Here is a 13,754-nt window from a genome sequence, read left to right on the forward strand (position 1 = left end):
TCCATGCGATCCATTTGTGGGGCACACAACTGATATCTTTCATGCCATTTTCAAACTGGAGTCTCATCACTATTATCCTATCGCTGATGCATTCTGTATATTCCACATATTCTTGGATTTCTTTTCTAAGTATGATGGCCACTCCATGTTTTGCCTCAGGTCTTCTGCTGTAATACAGCCTGTATCCTTCTTTCAGAGGAATCTCTCCTGTAGCCCTCATCTTGGTCTCACACAGTTCAAGTATGGCTAATCTTTTTCTTTCATGAAGTCAACCAGTTCTTCTGTCTTTCCAGTCAGCGTCAGGACATTTACTGTCACAATCGTGATGTAGTTTGGTGCTGGTTGCCCACTTCTCACAGTTCCCAGCACCTGAAGAGCTGTGCATCGCTTTTAGCAGTGAACGCCCTAACCTCTTCCGGGGCACCATATCTGCTTCATCCATATAGGCTATTGTTACGATGGGCTCGCCACACCCAAAGGCATTTGATATTTGATACCTACTGCTAGGTTCAAAATTAGGTCACCCCTAACATGGAGACAGATGCCTTTCGTAGCCGCTCCTCCGGAGTACAGACGCTACTGGTTTGCCCCTTCGGCCATCTCCACCATACTGAAGTCCACCTTCTCCACCACAGATGCCGCTGAGGTCTTCACTCGCAACCCCGAACTGGGACCCATAACAGATGTTACACACCGGGTCAGTATGCTCTGGGACTCACATAGGCAGGGGCGCCACTCCCTGGCTGTGACTGCCTCCGAAGAGGGTCCCTACCTGCTACCTGACAGACAAAAATGGACTGAAAATATGACAGGCAAAAAAATTACTGAAAATATGTAAATGACCTTATTTCCAAGCAAAATAACCAACAGAGAGAGAGACATCAATTCAGGCAGCCTGGAAAGATAGCCATCTGTGAAACACTGGAGTATTTCAAAGATTTTGTACGGAATTTGTAGCATTAAGAGTTGTTGCTCTGTTAATCAGCACCAGAGGAGCTATGACAAATTTTCATAAAGAATCTATAAAAACTGGGGCTCCTAACAGCACCTTCCTAGATGTATCAATATAAATGCTCAATGGGTCACTTCAGATTATATGGAATTACTTCTACAGTACATTTTAACAACCACTGTTCATTGTTATTATTTAACACTATTGATTTGGTATACTTTATCATGTTCAACAACCTATAAACTGGGACGTAATTAATAAATTATGGATGGTTTCCTTCTTTAGCTCTAGCAGTCAAATTTGGCTAATTACATAACTCTATACATATGTCTTTTTCTGGAAAGGTATGAGTGTGATGTTATATATTTTCAAGGCTAAAAAGTTTTTAACTAATCTCAAAGTGAACTAAAGTACCGGTACTTAACATTGTTATATAAACACTGGAAATACGGAATGTAGATATGATTCTCTTATTTACTTAAACTGGCTCTATCTCTCTCAGTCCAATCCCTCCTAAAGGGCATTGTGGCATCATGCGGCAAGTAGTTGTAGACTTGTTTTCAGGCTTCCCTATTTTGGGTGAGATGGATGGTTTAATGCTTGTTCTGTCTGATCAATGAGGTGAGATCAGGATTTTCTCTGGGTACTCTGGTTTTCCCTGTCATCTTTCATTCCAGCAACACTCTCCATTCTCATTTCATAGCATCTATCAGTCATTAATAAATCAGTTTGCGAGTGGAACCCATCGTATATATGATTCATTCATTACATCCCTGACCTGGTCAATGACTGGAAAACAGGCTGTAGGTTTTCACTGCCATTATTAGAGTGGGTGATATTAGTTGAATCTAGGTTATTATTATTATTATTATTATTATTATTATTATTATTATTATTATTATTATTATTGATGTTCTGGACCGTGCAGCAATATGCAAGACCACTATTTGGCGGTAAATTACATCTGCTGACAACGTGACCAGCACCAATGTCGCGCGTAGACAAGAGTGCGGGATTTCTGGCGATACGAATTATATACTTCCGTGCATTATTGACCTTGTTATAGAGGTGAACAATTGCACGGTCAATATCATTCTTAACGTTTATTTCAAATCTGTTTAATTTTTTATTTATATGCCAGGAGAATCTACTGTAATCTAACTAAGTTCTCCAAAGGAAAAGATGGCTCTTGAAAACGAACCCAGAATCAAGCAGTACACAATGAACAGTAAAATTAATTTGTCTCAACTCCCTTTTCACCCCACCGCCGTTAAGTTGATTCCTCCACCACCACCACCACCAAAAAACACATCTGTTACCTTCAGTTTGGAGATACAACTATCCCCATAAAAAGAATTCACGTTTTTTCACTTCCTTTCACACTTTTCCTCCTACCCTCCTCTCTCCCAAGTGAATTTTCCATCAAAAAGTACTTGTTTCTTTCCTCGCTAGTTGCTTTACATCGCACCGACACAAACAGGTCTTACAGCGACGATGGGACAGGGAAGGGCTAGGAGTGGGAGGGAAGCGGCCGTGACCTTAATTAAGGTACAGCCCCAGCATTTGCCTTGTGTGAAAATGGGAAACCACGGAAAACCATCTTCAGGGCTGCCGACAGTGGGGTTCGAACCTACTATCTCCCGAATACTGGATACTGGCCGCACTTAAGCGACTACTTGTTTCTTTAACAGTAAAGGATCTTCTAAATACCAATTATCATGACTCTAACATCTTCAGTTTTTGAGATAAGTGCCCTCATAAAAGGAATTCCCTCCTTTTCACCCCCGCCCCCAAGATGATTTCCCCCCAAAAAGGCATTTTTCTTTGTTTTAAAGGAGATCCAAATACCAATTTTCACGTCTGTAACAACTTTAGTTTTTATTATATGTAAGTATCCTCATACAATTAATTCAATTAATTTTTCACCCTACCCCCCCTTCATTGGATTTTCCGAGAATACATGTTTCTTTACTTTTAAAGCAATTCCAAATACTAATTTTCACGTCTGAAAAATCTTTTGTTTTTGAGATAGTAGTATCTTCATACAAATAATTCTAATTTTTCAATTTCCCCCCCCCCCCCCTTTAAGTGGATTTTCGAAAACAAAAGTACATGTTTCTTTCTTTTTAAAGGAGATTCCAAATACCAAATTTCACGTCTGTAACATCTTCAGTTTTTGAGATATCAATATCCAAATTAAAAGAATTCAATCTCATTTTCAGTCACTTTTAACCCACAACAAAGTATTTTTTTCAAAAATAAAAAGTACATGTTTATTTTCAACAGAGATAAAAATTCCATTTTTCACTTCTGTAACATGTTAAGTTTTTGAGATATACTGTGTAGACATGCCCATTTTTAAATTTCACCCGCTTTTTAGTTCCCCTTAAGTGGAGTTTCCAAAATAAAATCACCTATGTTTCTTTACTTTTACAGGAGATTCCAAATACCAATTTTTACGTCTAACATTTTACGTTTCTAGATATACTGTAAATATAGTCTTTCTAAAAATTCACCCCAAAGTGACACTCCTGTTTAACCCCCATTAATTGGATTTTCAAAAAACAAAACAAAAAAAAGGTATTTCTTTATTTTCGAAGGAGATTCCTAATACCAAGTTTCAGGTCTGTAAAATCCTCAGTTTATGAGATATAAGTATCATCATCAAAGACATTCAACCCCTTTTTCATCCTTCCTATTGGGATTTTCCAAAAACAAATATGCGTTTCTTTATTTTTAAAGGAGATTCTAAATACTGATTTTTACATCTGTAAACACTTAAAGTTTTGAGATATAGATACACTCATTTTAAAAATTCACCCCCCCCACCCCACTTTAACTCCCTTAGCGATGGAATATCCGAACATCTTTCCTTAGCGAGCAACTGCATTCTAATATAAATGTATCCTCAAAATTTCATTGCTGGCCCCGTGGTGTAGGGGTAGCGTTCCTGCCTCTTACCCGGAGGCCCCGGGTTCGATTCCCGGACAGGCCAGGGATTTTTACCTGGAACTGAGGGCTGGTTCGAGGTCCACTCAGCCTATGTGATTAGAATTGAGGAGCTATCTGACGGTGAGATAGTGGCCCCGGTCTAGAAACTCAAGAATAACGGCCGAGAGGATCCGTCATGCTGACCACACGACACCTCATAATCTGCAGGCCTTTGGGCTGAGCAGCGGTCACTCGGTAGGCCAAGGCCCTTCAAGGCTGTAGTGCCATGGGGTTTGGGGTTTGGTTTGGTTCAAAATTTCATTTATTTATGTCCAGTAGTTTGGGCTCGGCGATAATGAATCCGTCAGTCAGTCAGTCAGTCAGTCAGGACATGTTCTTATATATATATATATAGATGTGAGAAAATATGGTCAAATTGGTAAAGAAAAGAGCTCAATTTTAATTTGTTAAACTGAAACTACGAAATTCATCAAAATAACATATTTTAACACACAACAAATAGGGAAAAAGGAAGGGACCCAAAAAAAATCGTTATTCTGAAAATTTCGTTATACTGGTGTTTGTTACAGCGGAATTCTGCTGTACAGGGAAATGATGATGGTGATGATGATTTTGTCTGTCTACTACTTAGGTATATGGAAATGACTGATCCAATTTACACAAATGTTTGTATTTCTACTACGCAGGTATAGGATAATGACTGATCCAATTTACACAAATGACTGTATTTCACCTTTTGTCAGTTCAGCATAAAATTCAGCTACATTTGATTTGTCAGGAACAAAAAGAAGATATGGGAGAGGAGGTTGTATGGGGGGGTGGTGGTGGTGGGTGGTGATGAAGGTTAAAAGGAAGGTCAAAAAATAACATTTTCTTATGTAGTTGTATGACTGAACCAAACTCATTTTGAAGTGTCTTGACATATCAAGCAAAACTTGGGAGGTCCAAAAAAACTCTCAAAACTAAGTTCTGAGATAATAATTTAAATCCCTGATAATTAAAAACCTAATTTGTAGGTCTGATTCCACTAAACTAACACCAACATAAAAAGACTATAGCGCCGGGCTGAGTGGCTCAGACGGTTGAGGTGCTGGCCTTCTGACCCCAGCGTGGCAGGTTCAATCCTGGTTCAGTCCGGTGGTATCTGAAGGTGCTCAAATACGTCAGCCTCGTGTCGGTAGATTTACTGGCAAGTAAAAGAACTCCTGGGGGACTAAATTTCGGCACATCGGCATCTCCGAAAACCGTAAAAGAGTGGTTAGTGGGACGTAAAGCCAATAACATTATTATTATTATTATTATTATTATTATTATTATTATTATTATTATTATTATTAAGAAGGCCATAAAGTTTTGCATAATTAAAATAACTGTATATTTTCATACCTCTGAAAACTTGTAGCATCTGTCAGAGAAGTGTGTTGCCAATTTCCTGTAGCAGCCAAAGTTCTCAGGAGTGAGGCTGTGTTTGGCATCCATGATTGATTGTACCCGAATCTGATCTTCATCAAACAAGCTATGCAGTATGAACTTCATTGTATTTTCAATTTGCCTGCGAAGCTGGAAAAACAAATTAGGAAGAAGTAATGAAATATCAGTCCCTAAAATGCTTTGAAAATGTTTAAAATAAACATAAAGAATGAAAAGAAAGAAGACAGGAAAGACACACCAATACAAGAGGGAATGTATTGAACAGTAGCAAAAAAATAAAAATAAAATGAGCACATGGTATTGTTTACATTCCTTGCAGGTACGCTTTTCTCAGAAACAACTGAACCTATAGATATAATGGTTGTTGTTGGTATCCACAGGGTTTACATCTAGTTTACATGGGAGGTGAATCATATTTTGATAATTATTAAAATTCTGATAACATTAAATGTGAGAAACATACAATATCATGCGTCTTTCTTTTTTAGAGCTGCTATACATACATTCCTGCAATATAAACTGAGTAGACTCATGCAGAGATTTTTTTGTCAAACATCATATGTCTCAATCCAAAAAAAATGGAAAAAGAAAAAAAAAAAATCCTGGCACTAAAACTCTGATGGCATTGGCCTAACAAACAACCACTGCTCAGCCAGAAGGCATGCAGATTACAACATGATTCATAGTCAGACCAAGACATTCAACTATCTCAATAAAGGTTACTAGAGGCAACACCAAACAAAAGAATAATATAAGGGTAATGCCTGAAAGATCAGAGTACAAGGGTGATTTGCGAATTATTACAATTAACTATTTACTGAGTAATATAATTTTTGTTAGAAGATTGGTTACGCTCAGTGATCTTACCACAATTGAGGAGCATTTTTTCAAAACTCGATAAATGCAAAAATTTCAAAATTGAGTTATGCATGCTAATGTTATCAGTTTGACCTTGTTCACCATCCTGTGCAATCATCCTTTGCATAAGTCGATATTTGCCGTGTATAGAAGTGGTTGAAATCACAAGGTTTTTGCAAAAGTCTATATATGCTCTCAGAAAGTTAAAGCAAAACAATAAATGCGGTTAACTATTAATCATGTGGCATTCTCATGGATAATCGGAAGTGTTATTCTGTGGAACAATGGAACGCCGGACTCCTTTATTGAAAGGATGTATTCTTGAAACTGCATGCAACATGTTCCCGCGATTAGCCCTCATTGTCGTCGACAGAATAAAACTCACTTCTTGAGAAGTTTTAAGCAAGTTACTGTGTGAGGAACTATTTCACTCTACAACAGTATGAATAATGAATCTGAAGATTCTGAAGCTGGCGTACCGGTTCAGGAATGTGTCGGTGGAAGAAAGTCTAGATACAAGAAGAGAGTACCTGGAAAGCTGGCTAAAACTAAAAACGAACCTAATATTAAATGCATTCATGGACTCAAAGACTTGCCCACAAGTACAGAAACTAAAACGATGAAACAATGCAAAGCTGGAGCTCTGCTAAGAAGATATCACAGAATTCCATCATCATGTGACTTCTTTAAACAAGGTCGATCAAGACAAATTTCTATTGGAGTATATGCACATTTCCACACCTCAGTGCAGGGTAGTGAACAATGAAAGTGCTAGGAAGAAGAAAATTGCTTCTGTGAAGTACAGCATTGGGAAGAAAACTGGTGAAATACTTCCTGTCTGTGCTGCAACTTTTCAAGGAATTTCTGGCATGTCAAAGGACAGATTATCTTATCTGGCTAGTAGGTTTCATCATACTGTAAAGTTACCTAAGGGAAACTGAGGTGGTGACAGAACAGGCAAGGAACACAAGGACATAACGGTTGCCATTAAGAATCACATCAAAAGGTATAAATGCAGAGAGCCATCATGGCAGATGAAATTCTAAGAGAGGATATTTACCGTCATATCTCGCAGTCAATAAGATGAGGAAGACATTCTGTGAAGAAAGGAAAAGTTCTGGATTGAAACTGTGCTCGCTGTCCAAATACAAGTATATATTTTATAAATGTTTCAATCTGTCATTCAAAACTCCTCACACTGATACCTGCTCCACTTGTAAAATTAGTCTGATGAAAATAAAGACAGAAACATGCCTAGAGAAGAAGAATGAACTGAGGACAAGTTATAGATTGCATAAACTTCGTGCAAAGCGGTTTTATCAAATAATAAAAGAAGAAAACCCAGGTGTCATCAAGATATGTTTTGACATGCAACAGAGTCAACCAATTCCGAAGTTATCAGTGAGTGAGGTTTTCTATGCTAGACAAGTGTGGTTATACAATCTCTGCATCATGATTCACTCAAAGGAGCAAAGAAAGGAAGACATATTTTTCTATACTTGGCTAGAAACAGAATCTTCAAGAGGTTGCAACCAAGTTGCTTTGGCTTTATTGGACTTTCTTTTTAACCTGGAAAAGAAACTGCACAAAGATGGCCCCTACCATGATACATTTATTCTCAGACTCTTGTAGCAGCCAAAACAAAAACAGAGTCATCCTGGCCACACTTACTGCTTTCTTGGAAAAAAGCACATTATTCAGTAATATTCTACATTTCTTCCCTATTCAGGGACACAGCTACACGGCTCCAGACAGAGTGTAATAGACAAGAAAAATGTTCCACTGATCAATACATTTATTGTGAATGAATTATTGCACTAGTACCGGTTTCAGCCTATCTTGGCCATCATCAGCTAGCACACAAATTTACAGTCATTAGACAAAATTACAAAGATGTTACGTTAGAGCATCCGGATGTCTGATGAAAAATGGAAGTAAAATATATTGCAGTATGTTGCGTTAAAATATCTCTGATTAAAAGTGGTGATGGTTATAATAAACTAAAACCACTTTTAATCAGAAATATTTTAACGCAACATACTGCAATATATTTTACTTCCATTTTTCATTAGACATCCGGATGCTCTAACGTTACATCTTTGTAATTTTGTCTAATGACTGTAAATTTGTGTGCTAGTTGATGATGGCCAAGATAGGCCGAAACCGGTACTAGTGCAATAATTCATTCACAATAAATGTATTGAACGGTGGAATATTTTTCTTGTCTATTACATTGAATCCAATCAATACGGAATATGAAACTTATAAATAATAATCCAGACAGAGTGTTCGGTAGAATTGAGAAATCTTACAGAAGACAGGAAAACATACTGTCTCCCAAACAATACTATGATATCTTAGAGAAGCATGGCACCCTTAAAATTCTGAGCAGGGACTGGGAAATCAAAGATCTAAAAGAAAGTTCACAGAATGTACTACGAGCTAGGTTGCCATTTAAAATGAATAGTCAACGTGTTATCACATATAATAAGAGACATAAAAGAGTCTCCGTATCAGTACAGGATACCTACTTCGCATACCCAGTGAAAGAAGGATGTTCAAGCTCTGTTGAAGTTTTTTGAAATACCGGATGATGCTGTGAATTTCTACAGGGTCGTGTTAGAAGACAAGTAACAGCCTTCTGATGGCTATGTGTTTTGATGAGTTCTTAAATATTAATTGAGTAGACTTTATTTTGTAAGACTTAACTTTAATTTAACCTGTGTGATATTAATGTATTCATTCATCACAATAGGATTGATATTATAGGTTAATACCTTATTTTGTTTTATGTTACACTGCTTGATGCTAAGTATATTAGAATCTAATAATATTATGTAATCTTACAATACCAAGTAGCCTACATTAAAAAATGTATGACAATGGAGCTCAAAAATAAATAAATTTTCAAAAAATATTATTCACAAAATAACAAAAATAAAAATAAGTACATAATTCCATAAACAAAAGTATATCATTCAGTTAGATTATTAATGTGAAGTTCCAGTTTACCAGAATATTTGCATATATTGACTTTTGAAAAAGCTTGAGAAAATTATCTAATCTTACCTCATCCACCTTAAGTTTCAACAAGTTCTATTCAGATATCGTGCTTGTCTCTATTGGAACTGACATCGACAAAAATTTGAAATGTTTCATGCCTATGCTTCTAAGTGGAAATAAAAAAACACATTTCCTGAAAAATGATGTTTGCTGCAAATATCGAGTTTTGAAAAAACGCTCCTCAATTATGAATATAGGCAGTTCTTTAAAAAACAAGGTTATTCTGGCTGTTCAAGAAGCCAATTTTGATGATGATGATAGTAATTAACTTACATAAATTGGAAGGTGAAAAAAAAAAATTCAAAAATCACAGAACTACATAAAATTGAAAATATGGCAAGGGTGGGAAAGTGAAAACTTCTCAACTCAAAAGTTATACAGTAAAATACCAGTATAACAAAATTTTGGGGACATCTGAAATTAATTTGTTATACCGAAATAAGTCAAGAACTCGCCTAGTATTATATCCGTTAGTTATTGCTATTTTTAGAGGGCGGAACTACGAGGTCATCTGCCCTGTTATATCCGTTGCAGGATCTATATAACTATATAACTTCGAAATACCATTATGAGTTACAGTATTGACAGATGTTTTCAGAAAATCTATTTTTACATTATACCAGCAAGTCTACATATTGTTCCAGAACCTCATTTTTTTGAAAAAATATGTGATTTTCTTCTGAATAGATCCAGACACAAAAGCTCGTTCCAAATAGTCACGAAGCACTCCACATGAATTTAAAACAGATTCTGGCACATCGCTTCGTGACACAAGAAAATCTTGAAGGCTACGTGCTATGTTCATTGCCTGCGGAAGAGTCAAGCTCTGTCGATCACAATCATTTTGGGGGTTGTCTTCCTCTTCCTCCTCATCACATGGATCCCTATCATTCATAATGTCCCCCACAATTTCCTCACTGGTAATTTCTTTGTGGACTATTACATCACTATCTACGTTGACGTAGTCGGTACGACTTACCGTAGATGGCACATCCAACGTTGTACACAAAGCTTCCAATTGTCCTCGGTTTTCACATCACCCAACACTTCATTTTCTGCAACATCTTCTATAAAAACCACTCCACCTTTTCTAAAGCAGTTTGTGATGATGGCTGCATTCTGGGATTTCCATGCAGCATTAAACATCTACATTGCTCCCTATATGTTGATGTTAATGTCTCTATTTGTGGCAACATTGCACAGCATTCAATGGACCACATGAGCTCAGTAATGCCGCTTTACTGCATGAATTATACCCTGATCCAGCGGCTGCAGAATTGAAGTTGTATTTCGAGGAAAAAATAAAACTTTTACATGCTCCAAATGGCGAAGCACACAATTATGAGAAGGGCAATTGTCCAATAATAGAAGAATTCTCCTCTTTTCGGCCTTCATCCGACGTTCCAAGTCCAACAACCACTCTTTGAATACCACAGATGTCATCCATGCCTTAGAATTGTGCCTGTATTCACAGGGCAGATGTTGCACCCCCTTGAATCACCTTGGCTTCCCAAACTTCCCAATTATGAGAGGCTTCAGTTTGTCCGTCCCTGTGGAATTGGTGCACAAAAGAGCCGTGATACGTTCTTTTGAACGTTTGCCCCCAAAACACTTATTTCCCTTGAAATCAAGGGTTTTGTTCGGCATTAGTTTATAAAATAACGCAGTCTCTTCTGCATGATGAATGTCTGCCAGCGAATATTCCTTCAAGGCATCCGTTAGAGTCTCCAGCCGCCATGAAGACGCAACTTCCTTTGGGGCATCGTTAGCTTCACCATTTATAATTTTATGGGATGTGCCATATCTCTCCCGGAACCTATGAAGCCAACCAGCGCTACCCATAAACTCAGCGAACATGCGAAAGATCGCACACGCTCACATAACAGTGGGCCATTTATTGGAATGTTTTTACTCCACATTTCCACAAACCACGTATAGACGGCTTGGTCCACCTCCTTGTAGCCAGCTGTCTTGATCTTCTTACGCTGTGGACCTAGGCCTTCAGCATCAGTGTTTTCCTCTATCTTACTTTTCTGTTAAAAAAGAGTAGAAAGTGTTGATGGGCTAATGCCATACTTCTTCGCTACTTCGCCTTTCTCTACTTCCACAAGTATTTTACGATTTTTCCCTCAACGAAAACTGCTGTCGCTTCATAATGTCCACATCATTTAAAATGTGAATAATTTTAAAAATGTCAGTAGACCAAAATATATGAGCGGTAATTACATTTTTTTTTTTAAACTTACAAATCGAGGTGACCAAGCAGATAATTACATTACAGTTTTAAAATCACTTTCTTAAGATTGGAGGAAAAATATATGTAGGGGTACCAGGAAAAGTTATTGGGCACAAGAGCATGGGAAGGATCTCAGGTAGTGTACGGTCTTTCTGGAGCAGGTACAGAGAAGGAAGCTTCACAGGGCGAATAATAGATGGTATTAAAATTTTTCTGATAAATTTATTAATGATCTGAAAAAAAAAATATATCACCCTGCCACTATCATTCATTCAAATACTAAAGATGGTCTTGAAAGTAAATCTTCCATTAACATGTTCAGATTGAAATTAAATTGCGGAATTATTTAAATGCTGTTAAAATTGAACAAAATATAATCTTCGTTGCATATATCCTCTTGATGTTTGTAAAATGTCCAGAATGAATATTATTGTTCTCAATAACTTCAGTTAAATAAACCCTAAAGTCCAATTAAATTTTCACTCATGAATTCAAATGAAATAAAATTCAAAATAAACACTTTGTTCATAAACCTTAAATTACTTCGTCAACTGACTAAGTTCTCAAAGTTCAAATTAAATATTAAATCTTTCAAAACACTTCTGCACAATCCTAAAGTCTGTCTAAGTCGGATTAAATATGATTTCAAATTACATTTGCTTCAGAAATCCAAAAGTCTTTTTAAATAGATAAGCATGATTTTAAATTATACACTTGCTGTAGAAAATCCTGATGTCCAATTAAGTTGTAATAGAATGATTTCAAATTACACTTTGCTTCAGAATTCCTGAAGTCTTTTTAAATCATTATAAACAGACTTACAGTTCTGTTAATTTACTTCCTACAATTTCAATAGGTAGAAGAATTGAAATTCACACAACCAAAATATTTTTATGGATTAGGCACTTGCACTTGACTAATGTAGCACTAGAGTATTGTGGTTGATAGAGTGCCTTGGCAATAAGTCAAGTTAATGTTTTAGTGCAATATGATGAGATTATTCACCCAAGAAAGATTGTAAAACGTGCTTATATCACCTGAATTCAGCAATACGAATGGTTGAAATGCAGCTCTGCATCTCGGCGGCTGGAACTCCCACAACGATCAGTCTGAGGTCGAACTCAGCACCAACAGCAGTGAACCATGTTCCGTCCCTCGATGTTACCAAGCGTTATCCCTTGAAGTTACCACGTATCATCCCTCGATGTTACCACGTATCTCCAACGATGTAGCCTGCCCCACACTGGATTCAATGTTTAAAGTAATATGAGATTTCGACACTGCACCCGACAGTCTAGCGGTCAGTGCAATGTTCTCCCGGTAACTCGGTTTCTTCTCAGGGTATTCTATCTATCACTCATAAAATCTGAGATTTTATATGTGTTTGTTTTTAACGTGGTTTCGGAAGAGACTCGGTCTGCTGAGACACGCATCATGGGGGAACCTATTCACTCAAGTAAGGACCTGCGGCCGAAAACCTCAAAAAGAATCTCTCTCTTTTGTCAAATTCATCAGTTACTTATATCTACTAAACTTATTAGCTAACTTACAAACTAGCTGTTACCCAAAAGGAATTCATAACACAGACAATTTCTAAAAGAACAGTATAACAAAATTTATTGGAATAAATCATGTTCAATGTAAAGTTAATGTGAATTCTGGGTAGTATTATCTTAATAACATTTATGTATAAGGGATTAGAGTCAGCGCTGGCTCAAATAAAAGCAAAATAATTGTTTTAAATTATTTACACTCATTCTCATTCAATGTTCAAGTTCATATTGGTTATTTACTTCTATATTCGTAGCCATGTTCCGAAGTGTATTTGATTTACTCTAATTATGTTTAAGAGATCACTGAGCAATCACGGTCTCCATATAAATACTCGATGTGAATACTGTCACGATAATTATATTAATTATTCACACCACATTTAAGTCAATTCACTGTGATAAAAATGGATGGTTTGCTAAATTGAAACATAATAAAAATTATAAACGGGATAAAGTCAGATTGCGAATGTAAATCTGACCATATCTTTGCGTATGTATCTCCCAAACAAACTCTTGCGTTAGTATGAAATCGTTAAACTGCCCTCCAAATTTTCCATTCATAAATCTGAACTCTGATTATTTGGTCCTTCATCTTGAATACGCATAAATAACAACTTACGGGCTAAGACAATACCTCCCTAGAGCCTACGACATATGGCTCCTAACTAACCATTTTCCTATTCTTTATATTTTAAACACTTCAACTCAA

General features: G+C 36.8%; 1 protein-coding gene across 1 annotated transcript in view; it reads right to left on the minus strand.

Annotated features, from left to right (window-relative positions):
• Positions 1-13,754, minus strand: part of LOC136857202 (legumain) — a 137,972-nt gene that overhangs the window by 22,920 nt on the left and 101,298 nt on the right. The window contains exon 10 of the mRNA XM_067135665.2: positions 5,291-5,464. Coding sequence (XP_066991766.2) covers positions 5,291-5,464 — 174 coding nt within the window. The remainder of the gene's footprint in view (positions 1-5,290; positions 5,465-13,754) is intronic.

The sequence above is a fragment of the Anabrus simplex genome, chromosome 1, assembly GCF_040414725.1.
Source record: "Anabrus simplex isolate iqAnaSimp1 chromosome 1, ASM4041472v1, whole genome shotgun sequence".
NCBI classification, from domain to species: Eukaryota; Metazoa; Arthropoda; class Insecta; order Orthoptera; family Tettigoniidae; genus Anabrus; species Anabrus simplex.